The 26,458-nt window shown below is 44.8% G+C and overlaps 1 protein-coding gene across 1 annotated transcript in view; it reads left to right on the forward strand.

Moving 5' to 3' along the window:
* The window catches only part of GPR107 (G protein-coupled receptor 107), a gene marked incomplete at its 5' end in the record, with an annotated part of 63,091 nt that overhangs the window by 15,543 nt on the left and 21,090 nt on the right, over nt 1–26,458 (forward strand). The window contains 6 exons of the mRNA XM_077836251.1: nt 584–692; nt 2,046–2,179; nt 8,199–8,273; nt 9,009–9,018; nt 9,392–9,510; nt 12,825–12,859. Of these exons, the coding sequence (XP_077692377.1) occupies nt 584–692; nt 2,046–2,179; nt 8,199–8,273; nt 9,009–9,018; nt 9,392–9,510; nt 12,825–12,859 (482 nt within the window). The remainder of the gene's footprint in view (nt 1–583; nt 693–2,045; nt 2,180–8,198; nt 8,274–9,008; nt 9,019–9,391; nt 9,511–12,824; nt 12,860–26,458) is intronic.

Here is a 26,458-nt window from a genome sequence, read left to right on the forward strand (position 1 = left end):
AAATGTTGCTTTCTGTAATGAGGGATACAAAAATATAGAAAAAACTTTGATTAATGGTAGGTTGGCAGTGTGACACCAATACTCAAAGTTGTAGATTTTCTGGGTCAGACCAGATTAACAAACTTTCTCGCTTCAGTGCTCTTACTTGCTTTGTCTAAAACTTAACTGCTGGCTACTGCTGATAAAACAGATTTTGTGGCATGTGACTGAGTTTGTGGTTTAGCCTTAAAAGTTGTTCACATCGTACTCAGTTCTAATCTTCTGGCTCTGCCTGTCATTCGTAGGACATTGTACCATGTCACACAAAATAATCTATTGAAATGCTATGATTCCTGTATCTAATAGTGCTGGATTTACCAGAATGCATAGTCAAGGAATTAAGTGTAGGGATGCAGTTTATTTGAGCTTCTTTAAGACTTACAAACAGTGGCATCTTGCTAACTTTGTCACTGTACAGGTATGGAAAAGGGGCAGTATGATCCTAAATGTCAAGGACTTTTCATATTCCCATGGAGATTGTTTTACAGCAGAGCAATGCTTTTCTAAGGTATAAATATGCTGACTTTCCTTGTTCTTATTTTTTGTTTTATTTTAATATCAGCTCTGAAAACAAAGGTCTATACAGACTTTGCTTCCACAAACGTGTTGGCAGTGATGTTCAGACCAGTGATCAGCTCCTGTTTAGCCTTGATGTGAGTATCATGTGTAAAACATAACTTAGAGCTGTTGCTTTTGCTTAGTCATTAGCGTGAAATGATGCATGAGACTTCACCATAGGAGCACCAACTCACGTGCTCTGCACAGATTGCTGGGGGAGGCAGGGTGGAAGTTGGGGTGGGGAGACACAGCTGTATCCAACATATCCTTCTAATGTCTTGTTGCATGGCAGTGGCATCCTCTAAGGAAGTAGTTTTAGTATCAACTGTGGTGTAATAGGAAGAATTTAAGGAATAAAACATAGTGCCAGAAAGAAGTGGATGAAGATGCAAAGACTCCATCAGGGAGAGCCAACGCAGTGGTGTGTGCTTCTCCTCTCTCATCAAATCCCTTTTCTTTACAAAATGGCAGACGTTAAGGGCACTGTCTCAATCTTCATTATCAGCCTTCTTGAATTTCTACGTGTTCTGTCTTTCTAGCTTAACACAGGCTACATCTTCACTACACATCACTGAAGGGAGCATCTGAATAGCAGAGTATTATAGTAGGTGTTCCAGAAAATAGAAGAACTTGGCAGCCTAAAGCTTCCCTGAGCTGCACCTTTATAATCTGCAAGAATGAGATCTGGTTGCTTTCACTGAGGGGATGGGTAGGAGAGGAAATGAGACTCGAGTTGAAGGTGGTAGTGAGTGGGGTTATGTGAAGATCCAAGTTGATTTAACTGGTGTTTTGCTTTTTTATGTCTGTTAGCACTAGCTTCAGTAGGGCTTTTTAAACACAATCTGAACAAATTCCAGCTTTTTAAAAAGCACTTGAGTTACTGACTTGAAGAGTTCAGTTGATGTGAAAACTTAGTTTCACTTGCTGTAAAATTGCAGTAGGAAAGTGCTTCCTTCCTCCTGACAGGAGAAGAAATCTATTGTAACACTTGTAAGAGATTTTAAGTGTTGGTTATGAATCTTTGTGAAGGCTCGTACACATTAGAATCTGAGCTATGCTCCTTATTTAAACAAGGCTCTGGCTAGTGTGTCTGATTCAAGTATGGACAGACCCTACAGTTCACTGCTTGTAATAAGTTTTTCTTGGAGGGAGTTACATTCTGCCTCCCTGAATTACCCTGTAGAATTCAAGCAGCAGAAGGCATCTTCCGTTCCTGTCCTCTTATTGTATAAAGTTGCTGTTCATGATTAAGCAGCAGCTGCATTTCAAAAAAGTGATTCCTGTGTGTTTAGTATGCAGTATTCTGGGACTCCTTTGGTGGAAAGCACTATTACTTTAGGAATATGGATTCTAAGCTTGTGTATCTGTGATTGTGAATTGCAATAATTAAGCAAATAGCAATAGTCAAAGGTCTCCCTCAGCTACACATCTGACACTTCTCTAATCAGATAGAGATCAAGGAAAAGAACCCTGAAAGTTACCTCTCAGCGGGTGAGATCCCACTTCCAAAACTCTACATTTCTATGGCTTTCCTCCTCTTTCTTTCTGGGACCGTGTGGATCCACATCCTTCGTAAATGCAGGTAAACTGATTTTCTACAGCATAATGACAGGTGTGAACCTGGCTTGTGTTGGTCTCTGCTGGAGAACAGTTTTGACTGTTCTCCTCCTCTTGCCTTCCCTTGGCCTCCCGTCTCCCAATAGAACTTGATTCATCCATTTTTTTTGTTACAGTAAGACAGTCTTGCATGCTTAAAAAACTTCTAAATATAAAGCGTACCAAAATTTTGTTTTTATTCCTGAAGGTCATTTGATTTGCTGAAAGCGCTTAATTGGAAATGGTAACTGTAGGGACTGCTTTTACTGACAGCTAGTGGATACTCTTGTAGCTCAATGGGCACTCTAGAGCAGCGGTGTCCAATATGTTCACCACTAGCCAATGTGACTAATAGGCTATTGAATTGTGGCTAATGCATGTGGCTTTTTTATAATGTGGCTAATAAGAAAAATTCAAAACCAGCTAGCAGTGTGGCTAGCATTGAATTTCTATTGGACACTGCTGCTCTAGAGGTACCACTTCAGGATACAAAGTCCCAAAAGAAACAAAATGACTTCAAAATGCAAAGAACTATGAATTTGTTAGCTGAGTGAACTGAGCTGCACGTAAACTAACGTGAATTTCTAAGGTTGTATGTAGTGGTGGTATAGCCGTGTCAGTCCCAGACAATACTTTTTATTGGACCAAGTTCTGTTCGTTCTCGCTCACTCGCGCTCTCTCTAACAGAAGTTGATCTAATAAAAGAATCTCACCCACCTTGTCTCTTGAATTTCTAAAGTCAGTTATGATCCTTATGCAAAATATAGTCTTACAGCATTCCCATTTTAAATACACACATTCATCTTTACTTCAGACGGAAACATTTATTGAAGAGAATGATGCCTTAACAGGAAGCTTGGTTTATAAGCCCAAGACAGAATGTGTCCGTATATGATGCGGTATCTCAAGGGGCATTTTTTTAATGTGCCTACATGGAACTCTTGGCTTATGCTACTTCTGCCTCCTTGTGTTTACAGGAATGTTTGAGTCACTGGCTAATGGCAGCCCTCCCTGTCAAAGTCTCTGTCCTTGATGGTCCGTGTGGTAAATAGAAAATATTTTCTATTTGTTTCTCCCATATGGGGGAAGTGGAACAAGTGGAAAGCAGGGCAAGGTATATCTGGGAAATGGCATATTCCCTGCTGAGATTCCAAAACACTTTCCAAATTATCTATATATGGATCATTTCTCCCATTATTGAAATGCAGCTTCCTCTGGGGTGGAACATGTCAAGAATTCTGTGTCAACAATTTTGTGCAGTGTTTCTTAAAAGGAGAAGCATGGTATATGTTAATCATTAAAACTACAGGGGATACTCAGCAGCCACGGAGCATAAACTTTACATTGAAATTTGATTAGGAGAGAGAACTAGCCTTCCTGTTCTTGGAAGCAGTACCATGAGAATGCTAAAGACCACAGTTGGCCAAGATATTAATGTTGTGTGTTGGTGCAGAGGTGGGTGTTCCTTTTCTTATAGGCATCAAGCAAAGATTGCTGCCTAATGACTCAACACCACTGCTGCAGAAGTTTTGGGTTTCCTTCCAGTTCTAAAGTTTGATTGAGCCTAGTAGAGCTGATGAAGTCACTGTCCTAAGTGATGTAGCTGCAGTCAGGTATATCAGGATGGGGTGGTCGTGCACATCTTCACTTCGACTCCTTTTCCTGTTTACAAGGGGTCAGAACTGCCCATGATTCTTTGCCTCTCCGTCTGGTCCATAGCATGGGTTCATAGGTCTTGGAGTTCCACTTCTTTTCTCTGCAAACTTCTCGACAGTCTTTCCATCGTGTCCTCTGTCTTCCACATCTTTTCTTGCTGTCCTCTTCCTCCCATGCTTTCTTTGTTGATCATTCTTCTCTGTATCGCTTCCCGAAGGTACCTAGAGTTGCAAGGCACCTCGCTACCAGCCTGCCCTCGCATGAGGAAGCCTTGTCTGTGCCTGTTGTGGGTCAGCTCCCCAATTCCACTGCCCACAGGCAACACAAGCCCTCCCCTCTAGGCCTTGTAGGACCCGCTGTCTCTCTACAGGTTAGCGACAGGCACACTCCAACCCTGAGCCCTCTAAACTTCTCCCTGGAGTGTCCAGCTCCTGATCCACTGGACCCTCTCAGGACCTGCAGGTTTACTGCTTCCAAAGAAACAGTACACCCCAGCTTACCAGTTTCACCTCAGTTCACTGCTGTGCCTAACTCACAGCACTTAGATATGTTTATACTGAAATGAAGTGTAAGTTTATATAACAAAGCACAGAGATTCACATAGAAGTATTGGAAGCAAATGGTTACATATGAAATAAAATCATAACATGCATTCTTGAGCCTGGACTTAATTAACCAGATACTCTGTCTAATAAAGTATTGCTCACTCCAAATCCCTGCAGCACTTTACAGTAACAGAGGCGGTGGCCCTTCTTTCATGAGACATGCACACTCCTTGATGGAGGAGTCCATATGTCTCTTTGCACTCCTACATATACCAGACTAATCCTTTGTCTTTATTCATAAACAGGATGGACACACCCCGGCAATTAGTTGATTCCTGTAGATTTTGTCTCTTGTAGATTTCGCAGTCTCTGTTTGCACTTACATGCACAGTATGTCAATAGACATACATTGTCAGGCATACAATACGCAAATGGTCAGACAGGGAGATAGATGTCACGAGCCTCCTGCCTAAAGGGAACAGCTCCGAGGTATGTAACCTCCAGGTGACCTGCCTTGACTCCAAAACCTTCAAAACATAACTTTCAGTATATGTACATAACTCCTTAAATATTATTTCTACATACATTTGAGTGATTTTGATGATCAGGGATCTACTGGCCGCCTCAGCTTCCACAGACAATGAATTCCCCAGGTTCATTATGCATTGTGTAAAGAAGTACTTTCTTATGTGTGTTTTAAGCCTGCTGCCTATTAATTTAATTGGGTGGTCCCTAGTTCTTGTATTATGTGAAGGGATAAATAACACGTCCCTATGCGTTTTTCCACACTATTCATGATTTTTTAGACCTGTCATGCCCCCCCTTCCCTTAACCACCTCTTTTCCAAGCTGAAAAGTCCCAGTCTTTTTAACCTCTCCTTGTATGAAAGGTGTTCCATACCCCTAATCGGGGTGGTTTTTTGTTGTTGTTTTGTTTTCCCCCTTCTCGGTACTTTTTCTGATTCTAATATCTTTTTTTGAGTTGGGGCAACCATAACTGGACACAGTAGTCGAGGTGTGGATACCATAGTGGCATTATGATGTTTTCTGTCTTATTATCTAACCCTTTCCTAATGGGGCCTAACATTCTGGCAGCTTTTTTGACTGCTGCTGCACATTGAGCACATGTTTTCAGAGAACAATCCACAGTGACTCTAAGATCTTTGAGTAGTGTGACGGGGTTAGGACTCACCACCGCTGGCACCTCCCACTGGTTGCTCCGGGAATTAACTCTGTCCAGTCATGGAGCACCTTTTTCGCGTGGTGCCTTGCCCTTTGTCTGCTCTGCTGCTTTGGGGACCCTCGTTGCTTCCCGCTCAGCAGCGTTCTCTTCAGGACACTGCCCTCCAACAGTGCCCACTGCTCCCGTCTCACCCTCTTCCGAGGGTTTGGTGTTACGAGCAGTCCACGATCTGCACCTGTTGTAGTGGCCGGCTGCAGCCTCTAAGTCTCTAGCCCCTTATCGCAGGGACCAGCCATTGCCTGGATCAGGCCACGCTTCTCTTCAGCCAGGTGTAGCACAAGGGGAATGGGGGGGACCTAGGCCCACCCACTACTCTGGGTCCCGACCCAGAGATCCTCTAGCGGCAGCCTCTCTGCCCTCCTTCTCTCCCCTTGCCCTGCTATTGTCCCTGGGCCGCTTCCCCTTCGGCACTGTGCACCTGCCCAGCCCTTGGCAGCTAGGCCGGCAGCCTGGGGTTTTCCTTGGCCGGAGCTCCTCAGCTCCTTCTGCCCTTGTCCAGCACTGCTCTGTCCAAGGTGCTACCTTTCAGCCCAGGAGCCAGTCCTCCTCTCTTGACCACCAAGGAGAGATTACCCACTCCCTTCCTAGGTAGCCTTTATATATGGCTGAGTCTGGCTCTGATTGGCTGTCTCTAACTCAGCCTCTGATTGGCTCCCTAGCAGGCCTTCTCTGATTGGCTGCCCACCTGCACCACCTCCCTGGCCTGCTGAAGCCCCATCTAGGATAGGAGTGGGGCAGCCACGCCACTACAAGTAGTAACAGCTAGTATAGATCCCACTGTTTTGTATGTATAGGTGCTGTCAGCCAAAAGGGCCAAATCTTCAGCACACGTTTGTTTTCTGTGTCTCTACAGGTTTGGTTCTCTTACTAATTAACTCTGTAAGTAAGGTGAAGAGTAGTGCTCAAGACATTGCCTTGTCTCAATTCCACCAACACCTCAAAACTCTCCAGACTTCCATGTATTGTTACCCCCACATACATAACTACCAGTGCAATTTCATCTCTTCTGTTTTCTTAGGTTGCAGTTGGATTTTAGCTGTTCACACCGTATCGTATTCTGCCACACAGTCACTCGCTATAACCTTTACATCTTTTACCATTTTCATATGTTCTTTTTATCAAACTGTAGACCATCTAGGCTTTACTTTTTCCCACTGTAATATGTCGCCCTGTGAGAGTCTTTTTCTAACCCATTGAATACCACTCAACTCACTTCTCTCCTTCAGCATTTCTTTTACAAAAGCCGAATTACACACCACTCCTACTGTGTTTCCTTCACGAACATGGAAATTTAAATCCCCACCAACCACTACAAAGATGTTACACTCGACCATAACCGTCAACTCTGCTAGCTCATTTCTAAAGCTCTCCTTCTCTTCCAAAGGTCTACCTTGTTGCGGAGCATATGCTGACATCACACATATAACCTTACAGTCTGTCCTCAGTCACACTATCAGTTGGTCTCCTCTTCTTTCTACCCTCATGACACGCTTACCAGTCTCTGGGCTTACGATGACAGCTACCCCATTCGTTTTCTTTTTCCTCCAGACCCAAAAATTTAAAATCTGTCAAGATTTTACTCTTTTCTCCACACCACATAGTATACAGATTTTCCTTCTAGCCATTGCCTCAACTGTCTCTCATGACTTACCTGTAAGTGAACTTACATTCCACGTTGCAGGTGCTTGCCAGTTTGTTACCATTGCCCACAAGATGTTATCCTGAATGCAGTAGTGTGTTTTAAAACCACATGCTAGGTAAATCTTAAAAACGTTTAGCCATCTGGATCCGCCTTGGACTCTTAGGTCATAGTTTCTTCAGCTTCATGGGAATGAAATGAATAAATACCCTGAGTGTCCATAAAGCAAGGTAATTTGGGGGCCACTACACTAGAAATCAGTGTGTATATCTAGCCATGCCATAACTCTTCTAACATTAGAAGCATTAACACAAAGACTATCTAGCGTCACCTGGTAATAAACTATATTTAGACTTTGCCTTCCCATTGGAAGGGTCTCTTCAGTGAGGGTAGTGGTGGGGATTTAATCCTCCTATGCTGATGCCTACCACAATGTCCACTTTCAATTGCATGCTGGGATAATCACTCTAAGCTTGCCAAGTAATTACTATCTTTGGAGTCTAACAACTTTGAACCTGGCTGCTGGAGAAGGTAAAAATAGAAAAGGCTAGTCGTTTAATACAGCCTAACTGGAACAATAGAAAAACTGATATTTAATCCTGAATATAAGTGATAATCTTTAAATATAAGCGAAGTTGGGGGGATGAAAAGGGGTACTCTCGTAAGAGTAATTGTTAATGCTTGTATACTTCTGTACATTCTGGTAACACTTAGGTGGAGATCTGCTAAGACATCATTATAAATGGAAAATGGCAAGTTTGTTCTAGCCTAGTAAAAATTAATCTAAAACTACTGAGAGTTGATGGTAGGTGCTCTCTGGGATACAGAAGAGTTGAAAAGGCCATCACAGGGTGGATCTAACAGGGTTTGCAGTGTTGGTGAAGGAGTTTTATGACATGACTTCTTGTATTCTCTGCTTCCAGATTTGACTACCACTACGTTTCCTGTCAAGGATTTTCCATTGAAGGCTGGGCTGTTGTCTGTTACATCGCTTACCTGTAAGTATACTAGAGAGTGCCTGCATACTCCTGTTCTAAGATTGTTCATTGAGTCAGAAGTCTCTTGAACAGTCACTGTAACACCTCCAGTAAAGCCTTGCTTGAATTTGTATTCTAGGTATATTCCATGTGTGTTGCTACTGCCTTTAACCACACCAGAGATATTGCTGATTTTTCCCAGTCCTCCTGGAGGACACTTAAGCCACTTAAATCTAAAATGGCTTAGCTTCTTAGCTTCAGCCACCATACTTGCCAGTGGCGGTCAGTTTCTACAGAAGTTATACTCAAAAAAGAGTATCAGAGGGGAAGCCGTGTTAGTCTGTATTCTTAGTTGAAGTGGGTTATTTAACCATGAAAGCTTATACCCAAATAAATTTGTTAGTCTTTAAGGTGCCACCGGACTCCTCATTGTTTTTCTCAAAAGAGAGACCCTGTAAGGGCTAAAAATCTAAGCTAAGACAACACTGCACATGTAAACTGATGGTGTATGGTCTGCCTGTGTCTTCAGATAAATGGCTCCAATTTCTGCTCCTGCTATAGCTTTTTCCAAGCAGCAGCAACAGAGTGAAACTAACAAGATGCTGGTTGGTTTCACTGCAGCTGTATAGAACTCTGTGGGGAGCAGTAAAACTGATACATGTTATGTGTTTTTTATTCTGTTCCTTTGGAAAAGTGAGGAGCAATAACAGAGGCCTAGGAGCTGTTTGCTATTTCTTATTCCTATTGGCCCTATAGATCAGCACAAGTAAAGAGTAACAAGGATTCTATTTATTCTTATATATCAGCAGAAATTATGTTCAATCAGTTACACCTGTGAAAATCCTTAGAAGGTGTCACTGAGCATATGACTTTTAGACAAAAGGGTGCAGTGGAGTTGCTGAGTGTAATTACAGGTGTTGATTCATGAGTGTCCGTGTGGGCTCTTTCTGTGAGGACAGGCTGAGTTTGCAGAGCTGGCAGCCAAAAAAAACCCAACCAACCACAACTTTTCCCATGTAAAATGGGTGCACTTGATCTGGAGTCGCTGAGAGACGAAAGTAGAGGCCCATGATGCCACTTCTAGTCTCTTTGTACAGTGGTCCTGTGAAGCAGTGTTAATATCTTGTTGTGTCCTGTAGGTCCTGGCAAATGTGGCATACATCATCGAAGAGGCAACAACTGACCATGGGCTGTGGAAACAAATTCTATTCCTGGTAGACCTACTGTGTTGTGGAGTGATCCTATTTCCAGTAGTATGGTGAGTCATGGTATACAATATGTGGCTTCTGGGGTCCTGATGGTTTAGGGCAGTGATTTTTTTTCCACCGATGGGTTTCAACCTACAGGAGGTCACACAAGGTAATTGGGGGGGGGTAGAGGTGACGAGGTGTTGCTTTTATTATAAATTAAAGCCAAGAAAATCACTCTGAGGCCTTTCAGAAGTGCTGAAGTCATTAGATACAGAAGCAGTTTTTTGTTTTAGCGATCTAGGTTTGAAAGTCAGGCAACCGGAGGTTAAATCAGTGGTGCTGGCTATGTCCAGTGGAAGAGGCTATTTTCAGCCAGTCTCTGTGTATTTATTTACCTCACTTTACAAGGAATGATCCTAATAAGGAACACTTCCCTGCCCTTCCTTCTATTCTACTTGGCAAGGAAATGTTGTTGGCTAAACAAAAGCATTTAGCTTAATTATTTCTATCTTTGGTTCTTAAAAGAGGCATTTATCCAGAATATTTGTCTGCTGAAGTCCATTTTAGTCTTAATCAGACAAGCTGCTGGGCTTAAATGAGGAGACAAAGGAGCTTCTGGCTCCTTTGATTAGTAAAAGAAGAATGGCTCCCATATTTTGATCCTTAGTCCTCTTGATGTTTTTTCTGTAACAGAGAAAGGAACATAAACCTCTTGTATAATGAACTTCACAAGCCCATCATTTTAAAAATGCACACCTCTTGTGCAGATATTCCATGCCATACTCTAAAAAACTGCTGGCTGCTCAGCTATGGAATTAAGCTTCATCTTCAGCTTGGCTAGTTGTGTGGTTAAATTGGGTTGTCTTTGTGCAGTTCTAGTCCTTTCACAGAAGGCTATTTAAATTCTCAGTGACATTTCCCCTGACACTGTAGAATGTCCTCCAGGAACTCCTAAATTCCTATCTTCCCCTTACCTTACCTCCCTCCCACCCCCCCCAAAAAAATTAAACCAAACCAAACTTCAGGGTTTACGCTAACAATGTTGTAAATAAAATAATGTAAATAGTATGGGAGTGTTAACTTGCATGATAAAGCTATTCTTGTTTTTCTATAGCAAACATGTATAAATACTTACTAAAAAGAAAAGGAGTACTTGTGGCACCTTAGAGACTAACCAATTTATTTGAGCATGAGCTTTCGTGAGCTACAGCTCACTTCATCGGATGCATACCGTGGAAACAACAGCATCCGATGAAGTGAGCTGTAGCTCACGAAAGCTCATGCTCAAATAAATTGGTTAGTCTCTAAGGTGCCACAAGTACTCCTTTTCTTTTTGCGAATACAGACTAACACGGCTGCTACTCTGAAACCTGTCTAAATACTTACTGTGACAGTTCTTTCCAAGTCCCTAACATCAGAAACTGTTCTCATGGCTGCTCTCGTTTCACCAACTTCTTTTGGTGAAAGAGACAGAAATGTACTCCAGTGACTAACCTTGTGCCCGCAACTTCTTGGAAGCGAAATCTTAGGGCAAGTTTCCACTACAAAATTAAGTCGACCTCAGTTACCTCGACTAACAGCCGCCACTGTAATTAACTACTCTTTGCGCTGGCAGTGAGTGTCCTTACCAGGAGTGCGTGCACCTAGTTAACTGTCAGGGCGGAGCACTGTCGGACGGCTTCTGAAAGACAACCGCAGTCGATGTAAGCCATGCTGTGTCTGCACTGACACCACGTTGACCTGACTACATGGACTTAAGCACTACGCCTCTCACAGAGTTGGAGTGAGGCTATGTCTACACTAGCAGTTTTGTCAGTATAACTTATGTCGCTCAGGGATGTGAAAAAAACACCCCTCTGAGCAACATAGGTTACACCGGCAGACACACCAGTGCGGACAGCGCTATGTCCGCAGGAGATGCCCTCCTGCCGACATAGCTACTGCCGCTCATTGGAGATGGTTTAATTATGTCGATGGGAAAGCTCTCTCCCGTCGGCGTAGAGCAGCTACTCGAGCGCTCTTATAGCGGTACAGCTGCATCAGTACAGCTGTGCTGCTGTAAGCTTGCTAGTGTAGATGTGGCCTTATTAATTTGGTGCAGTGGGCAAGTTACATTGGTGGGAGCTGCATTTTAGTGTAGACGCTTACTGAGTTAGATCCACGTAAGCTACCTTACGTCGACCTATCTCTGTAGTGTAGACCAGGGCTTACTTCCAGAAAGTTGTTGTTTCTAATGAGTTAACCCATTTTAATGAAATATTCTGTGGTGTTTTATCACAAATGCGGTGTCCCTCTGTTGCCAAGATGTTGACATAAATTGGCGTTGAAATCTTGGTTTGAAATCCAGATCCACCTCTATGTGGATAGTTTCATTTAAACCAATAGGATGACTCATGTAAGCAAGAGACAAGTTGGGTGAGGTAGTATCTTTTATTGACCAACTTCTTTTGGTGAAAGAGATGAACTTTTGAGCTACACAGAGCTCTTCTTCAGGTCTGGGAAAAATACTCCAGTCACAGCAAAATGCAAGGTGGGACAGATTGCTGATGGGGGAAGTATTGTTTAGCATAAGTAGTTAGCACATATTGTCAGGGACCATACAAGGTAGAGTAGCTCATTAGCGCCTCCTCAATCATACGACAAAAAGAGGGGGTTAGTGGGTTACAGATTATTGTAATAGGCCATAAATCCAGTGTCTCTGTTCAATTCATGATTTTTTTTAGTGTCTGCAGACTAATGAATTTAAGCTCCCAGGCTCACCTTTTGAAAATGTTTGTGCTGGTTTCCTTTGAGGATGAGGATTGATAAATCAGATAAAGAGTGATCACTTGTTCACCCACAGGTGATAGGGTGTTTATATCTTTTATCGTGTGAGCAGGTGAATAGGACTGGGTCCTTGAGATGCCATTCCTGCAGAGTGGCTTCTGTTGCTGCATCATAACGCCTGCTTGGAGCCATAAGCAGAGATCACCCTCTTCAGTGAAAGGGGTTTAAAAGAGCAATAATATGCCAACCTCTTGACATCACTTTGAGTAGTAGCAAAAGAGCTTTCTCCTACCAGTGGAGAATTATATTAAATGGACAATATCCCAGTGTCTGTCTCATCCCTGCCCCTTCCATGTAGCTTTCATGGGGTAATGCAGAACTTAGATGTCACTTTTCCAATTCAGCAGAGGGCACTCTGGTACAGGAAACCCTAAAATATCTGTCTTGAGGAGGTGGTGGTGAAGTGCATGCTGTGTAAAACCTGCTGTAGACACTTAACGAAGAAGATACTGTCCATACTACAAGGCTCGCTGGACTCTGACAGTGTTTATTTGTAGGGTTATAAGTCAAAGTAATGAAGTGCTAACTTTATAACTAAACCTACACCTTTTTTTAGGCCAATAAGACACTTCAGCGAGATCTCAGCCACAGGTGGGAAAAGCAAGTAATCACATTCATATTTTTATTTTATTTTATTTTTTCCTGCCTCATGCTAAATGTTCTAAATTGCTCCTGCCTGGGTTTCCAAAGGCTTGAGGTTTTAAAGATCTTAAATTGAGAAATGTCTGTCCTTGAATAAGGATTGAGAGAAACTACTAATCTTAAAAATAATAAAAGAAGACACATCTCTTTAGACAATAGTGGGTGCCTGTTCACGCAACAAAGGGGTGAACACCCTTCCCTGATGCAGCGTCTGGCTTTCTTGAGCTGTTCTGGTGTTCCTTCTCAATCAGTCCATCCCTAGCTAACATGCCTGCTGATCTGTCCCATTTAAGCTTAACACTGAATTCCTTTGGAACAGTGAATACTTTCAGATGTTCCTGTCACTTCTTCTCAATTCTTGAATCTGCTTTGCTAGAGGCAGACTTCTGGTAGGATGAGTAGACAGCACAACTTCACTATTCTAACTCATTCACCTTCTTGTAATTTTTCCTTTCATCTCTTAATCCTTGAACTTTATCCTTCTCACCATCTCGTGGCTTCCGGCATGGGATACTGGAATTACCTTTAATCTTGAATGCCAGGGACATCTGTGATCTAGTGGACCAAGCATAGGGCTATTCATCTCAGCTCTGCAACTGTGTGATCTTCAGCAAGTGAATTAATCTGTCTGTTTCCTCATCTGTAAAATAGGGATAATATTACAAACATGGGTGCCGACTCCATGGGTGCTCCAGGGCTGATGCTTAGCACCCACTGGCAGCCGAGGTCCCCCGTCCCCTCCCCCCGCGCCTCCTGTCTGCTGGCAGCCCCGCCAGTCAGCTCCTCCCCCTCCCTCCCAGTGCCTCCCACCCACTGCAATCCAGTGTTTTGCGGAGAGCAGGAGGCTCTGGGAGGAAGGGGGAGGAGCAGGGATGGGGCACGCTATGGGGAAGAGGCAGGGTGAGGGCAGGGCCTGGGGGTAGAGGCAGGGCTTGAGCCAGGGGTTGGGCAGGCCCAGAGGAAGCCGGTGCCTATGATTGCAAAGATGGGGTACAGTGCTTTGAGATTTAAGGATAAAAAGCACCACAGAAGTGTTAAAATTACTACTAGAAATGGATCTAAGAGCTGCTACCGTAAATTATCTAACACAAGTATCGTTAGTAACGATTTATAATGGGACAACCTACCATGCTGCCCCAGAGGATAAGACGTACTTAAAAATGAATTCAGTGTACTTTTCCCCCTTCTCTCTGAATCTGGTTTGGTTTGCGTCCACCTTTTGTCTCAACGTATGCTTAGATTGTAAGATCCTTGGGTCGGGGTCACTTTGTGCATTTGAATGCACGCAGTGCTTATTCTTAGTTGTGGCCTCTAGGTGCTACTGCAATACAAATAACTGGGGGGCGGGGTGGGGTGTGTGTGCATGAGCGTGCCCAAGGTAGAATCACTGTTTGCTTTTAATGAGCTATGTGAATACATAGATGCTGACAATTCAGTAACTTGGGCCTGGCTGCAAGCAGTTGATGGGATGATCAAAGCCCTGGATTTGTGTGGCCTGAGATAATGCTGGTGGACCCCGCCACAGCTTGCAGTTGAGTATTTTTCACAAGATGGTGCTATGGAGTTTGCTCAGTGTCCATATGCACTGACTAAAACGGAAAGGTGAAACAGCTGACATCACGGGTGCTCAACGTGAGGAGCTTAAGAGTTGCCAACAGTAAAATGTGGGGCACAGAATCAAGATTCAAATAAAATCTGAACGCTGCTACCCATCTTTTTTCCAAGTACTTATTTGTATGACTCCAACCACTGTGTCACAGTGAGCAAAAGAATCCTGCAAACACAGGGATTCCTGTCATTGCAAAATCTCTAGGTAATATTAGGAACTACTAAGGAAATGTTTTGCTTTTTGTTCTTTCTCTGCCACCCCTTTGTCTCCCCTGCTATAGTGTATCTCTCCCTCGATAGCCAAATGGCCAACCAGCTGCTGCTAATAAAAAAGAGCAGCTAAAGAAATAGTGTGCCAGAAAAAAATATTGCTTAGTCTTAGTTTGTGGCAGGAGCAGCTGCCACTGTGATGGGATGATGTGGCCTCACTTGCCAGATCCAAATGTTTTTAATTAAAGGCAGAGTAATTATACTGCTGTTGATAGGATTCTTGGGCTCCAAATTAGAATCTCCAGTTAAGTAATTAACAGGAAAGTGGGGCCAGAGGCAGAATTTTGCTGATAGGTCCCACCCTGGTTAACTCTTTCAGAAGATGAAGGATAATTTGGTCTGCCTTATAATCAAAGTGAAATGAGTTTGTGCTTGTTTTGTACAAGTATATAGTTGGCTGAGATAATCATGTGCCTTTTCATTTGTGATCACCATGTAGATGCTGTCCTGTGGAGGATGCTTATCTGTCATGGTACAGGAAAAATGTGACTGGCTTTTAAATGGCAAACATTGACTGTAAATTCATTAGCATTTCTTTCATGAATTAAAAGTAGTGAAAGCTTCTAGATCCTTCCATCACGCAGCCTAGCTGCTGTGCTGCATACTCAGTGATTAGAATTGATTGAATCTTGCACAGGCAGACACAGTCCTGGTTGGAGTGCCTATTGCCTGCCAGGATTTAATGTCTGTTATTACCTCTGAAGCTGCTTCCCCTATTTCTCTCTCCACTACTTTGTAGGGCATTTGGGAATTCACACCATAAATTCAATAGCCATTTCCCCTGGCATTTGGTCCTTTTGGCAACCTTCCCACTGATGAAGAAGACTTAGCTTCTTTAAGGAAATATTTTAAAAATCTTGGTCACAGAGAAGCCTTCAGAACTTCAGAACCTGGTAGCCCAGGCACTCTGACTTAGTATCCTGGCAATTTTGCCAGCCCACATAACTACTAAGCTGTAAGTCTGACCCTTTTCCAGCCACAGCTCAATATATTGATTAGGTAGTAACCCCAGGAGCCTGGAACAGTCATGACTGGAATAGAAAACGATGTAAAAGGCTGTCTGACAAATAATTCTATTTGCCACAGTCACCGCTGTGCTTAGAAGCCCAATGGGTTCACTTGCCCATAACTCTTTAAAAAGCCCACTAAATGCTGAGGTGACTGAGCTAATTAATGAGAATTTATTGCAGCCTGCATGAATCTCTGGAAGAAGTAATAACAATGGCCATGTGGCTTTTGTCTTATGCTCATTGATGTCCCAGGACAATTTAGATGGCTGGGCAATGAGAACTGTTTGCTGGGGGTGGTTCAGATATAAAGTGTCTCCCATTGGGTGCATTATTCTGCCTTGTCTGATGTGCTCCTTCCACGCTCTTAAAGCAAAATGGCTGGCTTCTGCCCAGGTTACTAGTTGGCCTGCAGAGCAGTGGGATACAAACATCCATCTGGGCTAGGGTTGGTTTCTCTCTTCCTATCATTTGACAAATAACTCTAGTGCATTTTAGAGCTTTCTTGCCTCCGCTTCTTTAAGTAAAAGCATCACTGCATCTCCTCTAGTCCATTTCCCCCACCTGCACGACCTCCTCCAAACCCTTGCTTTCCAGATAGGAACTACTGGGCTGTCTTTTATTCTGCAGCTATTGAAGATTGCAAATGTCTCGTTTACAAATCTGAAGATACGAGCATAGGAAAATCCCCAAAGGATTAAGGGGAGCGATCCTGACAGGTCTAGTGGAATCATTTATTTGGTTTGTGGATCACTTATCTGCAATCTCATTCTAGTCTCCATCCTTCACAACTAGAACTGTGAGGGGAGAGGAAGGAGATAGCAATACAGTTTTGTAGATTACCTACCCTTCCTACATTGCGACTGTCATTTAAATTCTCGATAGCTATACGTGGCCCTCTGTTTATACTGTAGGGTGACTGGGCTTAAAGCCCTCTCTGTCTCTCCAGGAGGAGAAGAAAATACAGCTGCAGTCTTTGTTCTGCCCCTCTCCTGTGTATATGAGGAGGGATCTGGAACTTGGTGCAGTCTGGTCACGAACCGTTAGCAATGTTGCTGAAGCACTGCAGCATGCCATAGTTGGCAGCAGTATTAGAGGAAATATGTTGCAGCTAATAGCTGCCGGGCACTGTTCCCTTTGTGCTGTGCAGTGGGCAATAAGTTCCCGCACACTTGCCCACCCCTGCCCCATGGAAAAAAAACTAGATCACCCTCCACATTCAGACTCTACTCCTGTTGCCACAATACATAGAAACACTGCAAACCGATGGGCCCGATCCTGCAAGCTGCTGAATGCCCTCTACTCCTAACAAATTCAGTGGGTGATGGGAGCTTTGCAAGATCTGACCCTAAGACACCTCTGCAGGTCTTTGTAAAAAACAAACCGCACTCATGGATGTACACGATCATCTAAAATCTTGAGAAGAAACAGTCTGGCGCTAATAAAGCATCTAGACCATAATTGTTATCGGCACTGGAGGATATGAGTTAACATTAATAAGGGGAGTAGGGCTGTATTGATTCACTGTGGTCTCCAATACTGCAAATACAGGTGTCAAATACCAATCTAGGCTGTAGGTTGTATGACTGCCTTATGTTTGAGATGATAAAATTGTTTATCCTATACTTTGGGCTTGCTTTCTCATGAGTGTGCACCTCTTAGATTAGGTGTTTGGGATAAAAGCTCCTTTTGTTGTTGTTTTCCCTTAGCAGAGGTTAAGGGGATTAATCTATGATCTGTCTGTTGCTTTTGCTTGGTGCCAGAGACAATTGTAATACTCATTTCCAATCTACTTGTTGAATTGATTTCCTTTCTGGCATAGGAATGTACTGTATCTGCAGTGACTATTGACTCCTGCTTTCCTGAGTTATTCTTTGATTAGACCGGGGGTGGCCAGCCTGAACCCAAGAAGGAGCCAGAATTTACCAGAGTGCGTTGCCAAAGAATCACAGTAGTACTGTCAAAGTTTGACTCAGACTCACAATTTATCAGACCACTCTGTTTTATTAGCAAAGCTGCTCTGCTAATACATTTAGAAGTGAGCCCCCCGAGTGGGGCTTGTCTCTTAATTTATACAGTTTTTTGGAGAACAAGTTACAGAGAAGTTACAGACAAAAGAAGAAAAAGATTTTAGTCACCACCCTTCGCGATCCCTGAGACCAGTCATGTATCTTCAATTACCTGCCACCCTTAACAATCTCCTTTAACAGCTTCCAGTTAACTTAACTAATTGCCCTTCACACCTTCCATTCTGATGCCTGCTTCTTAGACATGCTGGCTCTATCTTAATTGCTTCTCCATTCAAAAGCTAACTGTCCCTACGTGTGCTCCCGCAGATACTTTGTAACATGTTTTGGCATGCCCTCTCATATACAATGTATCAAGCATGTCCCCTTATACAACGTTATACTAATACAATGTTATACTTCCACAATCCCCCCTTTTGGTCAAGGCTACGCCCATGACCAATGACTTACTGGATTCCATACATCAATCATTCTTTTTCATTACTTTCACTGGTGACATTTAACAACATTAGATTAGCACTCTGGTTAGGGGTAACCTGATGGATGGCGTGTCTTGTGCCGTTTTGGATACAACAAGAAATCAATTGAAAACACACAAAGATTATTAGAATTCCAAATAGGATAGTCAGGATTCCTTGAAACAACCAGTTTCCCAGACTAGAGAAATTGAATAAGTTACTTATCCATTTCCACAAGGAACTTGGTTCTTCGTGGGGAAGGTATGCAATTTGCTCCAGATGGCTAGCAAGATTTATTACCTCATTAGTATTATCAGGTATGTATACACAGCATTCTGTTCCAATTAGAGCACAGGTCCCTCCTTTGGCTGCCAGTATTATATCTAATGCCCGACGGTTTTGGAGGGCCACTTATCGGACCGCTCCTGCTTCTTTGGCTAGAGCTTTTAAGCTCTCTTCTGTTTCATTGGCCATGATCTCAACCACCGCTTGTAACCTTAAAAGCCTTTTTGCATGGTGGATTACGCCCCCTACTGGGACTAAAGAAATGCCAACAGCTTCTTCCCAAGTTAGGGGGCTTATGTTATCCACATAACATTTAGCATCTGGCAAGTCCCTCCTTTTTCGCCTGAAATTACGGAGGCAATTTCGTGGGAGGGATTGAAGCACCCGGAATTGTGGGAAAAGCTGAGCAGGATAACATATACCTGACCAATTTGCTGGTAACAGTGTAAGCATTTTCCCTACAAACCCAATGATGTCCCATTAAAGCTGGGAAGGGTTGACTGCAACCCTTTGACATGTAAGAATTTACGAAGGAGGAACAGTATCCCCCAAAGGGCACAGGATGATTTTCACTGGGAGAAGAGGTAGCATTCACATGACATTTGTAGATGGTGCTGTTTTTCCCAGAGAGGCTGTAGGGGGAGCAAGAGATTGAATCTTTGGTTTGGTCCCAGGTTGAGAGGAAGTTTATCTTTCCATACCCGGTTCGCCGTTCTCCAACCTTCTTTGAATAGTCCCATACACCATGGGACACGATGTATTGGAGACAGCTGCTCCTCCCTAGATTCAGCCCTGTCCCATTACACACCCAGCACCAGTGGCCCTTTCCTTTCACCACACTTATAAGTTTAGGAACATATGTTTTTCCCAGCCCCCAAGTGTCATTTTCCTTCCACGTCCTTTTAAGTGGATAGGGTTCTCCAGCAAGCTCAGAGGAATTCAAAGGGATTGCCATGGTGGGGATACTAGCTTGTGAGTGAGCCGGGATGTGGCTGCAGACCCAGCAATTAAAAATATTCAGGATCTGGGCTATCTGCACCTTTTGTTGGATGAAAGAATTGTCACTGTCACTCTGGATTCCCCAGACCCTCAGGACACAGTAGTTGAGGATTAAGCTTCTCAAAGGACACATGTTGGAAGCAGGACCCTTTCTGGTTCCGACAACCCCTTTCGAGGGAACCGCAGTCACGGTTTTACGTCCACCAGGCAGCAGGCGCTAGGCTCACTACTGCTTCTTGTTTGTTGGGTCCTGCTGCCTGCTTACCCTTTGCTTCTGGCAACCCTTACGAGAGCGCAGATTGTAAGGTATTGCAGGCTGTTCCTCTTTGTCTTCTGGGGTTGAAGCTGGTTCTGCGTGGTCTTGCAGAGGTGCTTGGTCCCCTTGAGGTGGCACTAACTTACACTGTGAGGCATGGATCCATGCAGCGATGCCGGATAATTTCACTGCTGTCTGGGTGGTGAGCAGTACCTGGTATGGACCCTTCCGCCGGGGTTCCAAGGCGTGCTTCCGAAGGTGGTGCCGCAGGTAGATCCAAACACCAGGCTCAAGAGTGTGACAGGCCGCAGAGGTGGGTTCCGTCTGCCAAGCTGCTCGCACCTGCGAATGGAAGGAGCTCACAGCTTGCATTAACCCTTTGCAGTACTGGAGGAGCGTGCTGTGAGTTAGGTTTAGGTCTGGGGCTGGGGTAATAGTGGCCATTGTTCGCATAGGGCGTCCCATGATGATTTCAAATGGACTCAATTTGTGTCTCTGGGATGGGGATGACCGAATTTCCGTAAGAGCCAGTGGTAAAGCAGCTGGCCAGTTTAACCCTGTGGAACTACAGATTTTTGCCAGCTTATTTTTAAGCACACCATTTCGCCTTTCAACTGCCCCTGCACTCTGTGGATGGTAAGGGCAGTGCAACAGGTGGGTGACATGTAATACCTGGTTTAGATGTTGAACAATTTTTCCAGTAAAATGTGTTCCCCAGTCACTAGACAAAGTGGCAGGAATTCCCTTGGTAGGGATAATGTGGTTTAACAGACATTTTGCAACGGACAATGAATCAGCTTTGCTACAGGGAAAGGCTTCAATCCAACCCGAAAACAGACATATTATAACTAAAATGAATTCATATTTCTGACACTTTGGCATTTGTACAAAATCAAGTTGCCAGTGTAGGAAAGGTGCTTTAGGCAAACCCCGGAACCCTTGTGTTACTTTTACAGATTTGCCTACATTGTGGCTTTGACAAGTACACAAGCGGCACAGTGGCGGGTTCCAAAGGAGCTGACATGGGGAGCCCACCACCCCGCCTTACTCATAGCAGAGACCATCCCCTCCTTGCCGACATGTGAAACACCATGTAGCAGGGCGGCTAGAGACGGGTAGAGTGAGAGGGGGGCTACAAAGGTACCGGTGGGCGATCGCCAAAGGGAATCAGAATGCAAAGAGCAACCCAAAGCACTCCAGGAGTCTTTCTCTGTTTCTGGGGCAGAATCCTGGAGCTGAGCGAGATGAGACAGGGATGGTGGCATTACAGAGACAGAGAGGGGACCAAGAAACGCTTCTGGTGAAGGTTTTATAGTGGTGGCATGTTTTGCAGCAGCATCAGCAAGTGCATTACGTTTTGCCAACTCGGTGTCTGCCGCTGAGTGGCCAGTACACTTAACAATTGCCAACGCAGACAGTAGTAAAACTGCATACAGGAGGGCGGCAATGTAGGGGCCATTCTTGATAGGGGTACCAGTAGAGGTAAGAAAACCTCGAGCCTGCCAGAGGGTGCCAAAGTCATGCACAACCCCAAAGGCATACCAAGAATCAGTAAAAATAGTGGCACAGAGCCCCTTGGCTAGAAAGCAGGCACAGGTTAGAGCAATCAGTTCAGCCACCTGGGCAGAGGTCACAGAGAGTAAGGGCGCAGCTTGTGTGGTCTCAGAGAGAGAGACCACAGCGTACCCTGCAAGAAGGTGGCCTTGGTCATTTCTATAACAGGACCCATCAGTGAATAATACCAGGTCAGAGTTAGGGAGAGGTACATCTGAAAGGTCGGGGCGCGGGACAGTGTTAGCGGAGACAGTTGCAAGGCAGTCATAGGGTTCACCATCACTAGGTAAAGGAAGGAGGGTAGCAGGGTTTAACTGGGAGCAGCGCTTAATAGTGATATGTGAGGCTGAAAGCAGCAAAAGTTCATACCTAGTGAGGCAAGCAGAGGAGAGGTGAGCAGTGTTGCGTTGCAGAAGGAGAGTTTCCACAGAATGGGGAACCAGGAGAGTGAGAGGAGAGCGGAGGACAAGGGACTCAGACATCTCGACCAGGCGCGCTGCAGCAGCTACAGTGCGTAGGCAAGGGGGTAAACCCTGGGCTACAGGGTCCAAGGTTGCAGAAAAATAAGCCACCGGGCGATTTCTGTCACCGTGCTCCTGAGTAAGAACCCCGAGGGCACAAGCAGATTGTTCGTGACAGAAAAGGGTAAAAGGCTTGTCATAGTTAGTAACCCTAAGGCAGGGGCAGAGGCTAAATTCTGCTTAAGGGAGATGAAAGCAGCATTTGCTTCAAGTGGCCATGGCATGGGGTTAGGTACAGAGGATCGAGTGAGTTCTTGGAGTGGTTTAGCCAGAGAAGCATATTGGGGAATCCATTGCCTACAGAACCCTGTCATGCCTAAGAATTTTCTGACCTGGCGTGGAGAGCAAGGCTGGGGAAAGCTAAGGATGGCTTGTACCTGGGCTGGAGAGAGTGTACGGGAGCCCTGGGAGAGAAGGAAGCCTAGGTATGTGACAGAGGTTTGGCAGAGCTGCAATTTTGTGCGAGAAGCCTTATGACCCTTGTTTGCTAAAGCTGTGAGAAGTGTTAGTGAATCAGTTTCTGAGGCAGAGAGGGGGAGCACAGGAGTAAGTCGTCCACATGTTGGATCAGTGTGGATCCTGGTGGGAAAACCAGATCAGCGAGATCCCTGGCTAGGGCTTGAGAAAAATAGGATGGGCTCTCTGTATACCCCTGGGGAAGGGTAGTCCATGTATATTGCTGACCCTTGTAGGAGAAGGCAAAGAGATACTGGGATTCAGAGTGAACTGGGACAGAGAAGAAAGCGGAGCACAAATCTACAACAGTAAAGTGGGTTGCATCTGGAGGAATAGACGCTAGTATTGTAGCAGGGTTATGAACCACTGGAAAAGAAGGTATGACAATACGGTTAATAGCTTGAAGGTCTTGAACAAATCGCCACGATTTGCCATCAGTCTTTTGAACTGGGAGGATAGGGGTGTTACAGGGGCTGGAACAAGGGACAATAATTCCTTGTTCTTTTAATGCAGATATAACTGGAGCAATACCAGCCTCTGCCTCAGGATTCAAAGGATACTGAGACAGGCGAGGCAGAGGTTTGGAATTGTGTACAGTAATCCGAACTGGGTCAGTATTTAATCGGCCCACTTCAGATGGGTGAGATGGCCATAGGGAGGAAGGAATCTGAGAGATTAGGTGCTCTAGGGACAGAGTTAAGGGACAGCAAGGGACAGGAGTGGAGAGGGAAGTTTCAGACAGCAGGGAGGCTACAGAATCACATAAGGAAGACTGAGGGATTTGCAGATAGACACCATCTGGGGAGCAGTAAATAGAACAGCCAAGTTTGCATAGCAAGTCCCGTCCCAGAAGGTTTGCAGGGGTGGAATCAGAGAGGAGGAATGCATGCTCCTCAGAGAGGGGACCGACCTGAACAGACAAAGGTTTTGAGAGGGGAAAAGAGGTAGGGATCCCTGTAATGCCAACAACAGACACAGATTTTCCAGATCGGGGAACCTCAGGCAAGTCAGTGGTGCGGACTGTAGAAAGAGAAGCTCCAGTATCAACAAGGAAAGGGAGAGAGAGATCATTTACAGTCAGGACACATTCTCCAGTGGGGACAGAGGTAATAAGGGAGCTAAAACTTTGTGAGGTTCCCCAGCATCCCGCCATTGTTGGGGTGAAAAATAGGGTTGGGGATCAGCTGGAGGAACCAGCGGGGGGTTCACTTGATTTCCCATACAATTATTAGGTCGTCTTGGACACTCTTTTTTCCAGCGTCCAGGCTGTTTACAGTAGTTACAAACCCCAGTTAATCCAGCCCCCCGCCCCCTTCCGCAACCCCGTCCCTGCCCCCGGTGTGGTCTGCTTAGTCCTGAATAATGCTGTATCTGCAGAGCCATTAACTTTTGGGAGGACTGTTCCTCCTTTCCTTTTAAAGTGCGGTGGCAATGCTCTGCTACTGCCAGCAATTTGTCCATGGTTTCAGTCTCCCATCCCACACTTATTCATTTTAACATGCTGCCTGTAGCAGGGAGAAGACCATCAACAAATGCATGTGCCAAGGCCCCCTGTCCATTTACATCGGGCTCTTGTATTCCTGAATGTTGTAGGAAAATATCAGTTAGCCGGGACCTATAGTCACCTGGGCTTTCTCCTTGCCCTTGCTTACAGCAACGTATTGCTGTCCAGTTTGTTTTAGGAGACCACACTTTGGGAATGGCTTGATGCAGGCGCTTCCAAAGAGCCATACACCGGTCTCTGTATGCCGAATCTGGGCCAGTACTTTTTATGGTTGAGTGGCGTGCCTCAGCTGGCCAGTCTGCGGCAGCCAACCATTTTTCATAATAACTGGCAGGAGCTAACAATTTACACAGTTGGAGGAGATCTGTCTCAGAGGGTTTATAGGTTTCACAGATTAACAGAAACTCCTCAGCAAATTTGACAGTTTTCCTGTGGTTTGGGAAAACTTTTAACTATAGATAAAAGTTCCGTATGAGTCCAGGTCTTATAATCCCATATGGACTCACTTTCTCCCATCTTAAGGACTCGTAAGGGTGCCACAACAGTTTGATCAGAGTCTCTCATTAACCTCCCATCAGGTTCTCTTTTCCAAGAAGAGATGTCAAGAGAATCTTTGCAGTCTGCTTTGGATTTCTTCTTCATAATATTTTGCAGAGCTGCGAGGCCAATGAGGGAATCTTCTTCACTTTCATTATCTGTAGTCACTGAAGATTTTTCCTTTTCTGATTTCTTATTTGCGCAGGAGTATGGTGGGGGTCGGGTTTGATCCGGATCATTGCACAGGACTTGGCAAAGGGGAGCGCTCGGACTAGTGGGGGGAGAGACTGCATCCAATCGAACTGTTAGTTTTTTGATAGAATTTTTAAGAGAGGTGAGTTTTGACTCAGTCCATCTACGATTTGCCTCTTCCCACCACTGCATGAAGCAGTCTACTTCTCCTCTCTCCAGTTTGGTTTTTGGGAGGACGAGTTTGCTTTTTAAAGCGTCCACTCGATCCTTGTCCCAAGAACCTAACAGTGGCCACTGTAATTTGGGGTTCTCTAGAGCTAATTTGGACTATTTTTCAAGAAACCTACAAGAGTCCGGACCCCTCCTAAAATACATAAAATAAGCTGGAGTTCCCTTAGGGAACTGTCCTACCTTAGACTTCTGATTACCCATCCAGGAGGACTTCACACAGCACTCACACAAGAAGGAAATTCGGGCTCAGCAGAGCGGTACCCGGTGCAACACACAGAAAGGAGCCTACAGGCTACTGCCTCAACTGCCCTTGCTTTCACACCAGGGTTTATACCCAAGGCGTGGTGCGGCTGCAGCTGTGCAGATTCCACTTACTCAGACCGTGGGGATGGGGACCCCTTGGTCAGCCAGTCTCAGGACAGAGATGGCTCCCAGATTCACACACACACCACGGGGAAGACGGATAGACACAAAGACAAGACAGTCCTCAAACCGGTTAAAGCACAAAAATAATAATTACCTGAGACGTCTGATTCCAGAAGCTGGATCCAAAGACCCCTACCCGAACAGAGTGGGAACCAACAAGTTCAATGGCGTAGACTGCGCTGCTGCTGTGTACCTTTCTGTCTTGTGGAGGATCGCTTGGACTAAGCGTCCAGGCGCCGGCTGCCACGATCGTCCTGCAAGGCAGTCAGAGATCACACAGCCTCAGTGAAGCTGCTTGCCATCTCGGTGGGACCTCCAAATTGTCAAAGTTTGACTCAGACTCACAATTTATCAGACCACTCTGTTTTATTAGCAAAGCTGCTCTGCTAATACATTTAGAAGTGAGCCCCCCGAGTGGGGCTTGTGTCTCTTAATTTATACAGTTTTTTGGAGAACAAGTTACAGAGAAGTTACAGACAAAAGAAGAAAAAGATTTTAGTCACCACCCTTCGAGATCCCTGAGACCAGTCATGTATCTTCAATTACCTGCCACACTTAACAATCTCCTTTAACAGCTTCCAGTTAACTTAACTAATTGCCTTTCACACCTTCCATTCTGATGCCTGCTTCTTAGACGTGCTGGCTCTATCTTAATTGCTTCTCCATTCAAAAGCTAACTGTCCCTACGTGTGCTCCCTCAGATACTTTGTAACATGTTTTAGTATGCCCTCTCATATATAATGTATCCAGCATGTCCCCTTATACAACGTTATACTTATACAATGTTATACTTCCACAGTACACCCCTCTCCCAGCACCTCCCCCTATCTCCCAATCAGCTGTTTCGTGGTGTGCAGGAAGCTGGGGCGGGGGAGGAGCTTGGGCACTGCAGGCTCAGGGGAGGGGACAGGAAGGGGTGGAGTGGGGGTAGGGCCTGTGTCAGAGCTGGGGTTGAGCAGTGAGAACCCCCGGCACATTGGAAAGTTGGCGTCTGTAGCTCTGGCCCCAGAGTTGATGCCTATACAAGGAGCCACATATTAACTTCTGAAGAGCCACATGTGGCTCCGGAGCAAATGTGTGTTCATTCTTGAAAATGGAAAATAGTTCAGGAAACTTCCAGTGTATTCTTTGGTATTGGCACGGGGAATTAAATGTCTCTAATGTATCAGGACTGACACAGCATGCATTGCTTTCTAGTAGTGTTCTTTAGCTGCCTT

This window comes from Eretmochelys imbricata, chromosome 16, assembly GCF_965152235.1.
Source record: "Eretmochelys imbricata isolate rEreImb1 chromosome 16, rEreImb1.hap1, whole genome shotgun sequence".
Classification (NCBI taxonomy): domain Eukaryota; kingdom Metazoa; phylum Chordata; order Testudines; family Cheloniidae; genus Eretmochelys; species Eretmochelys imbricata.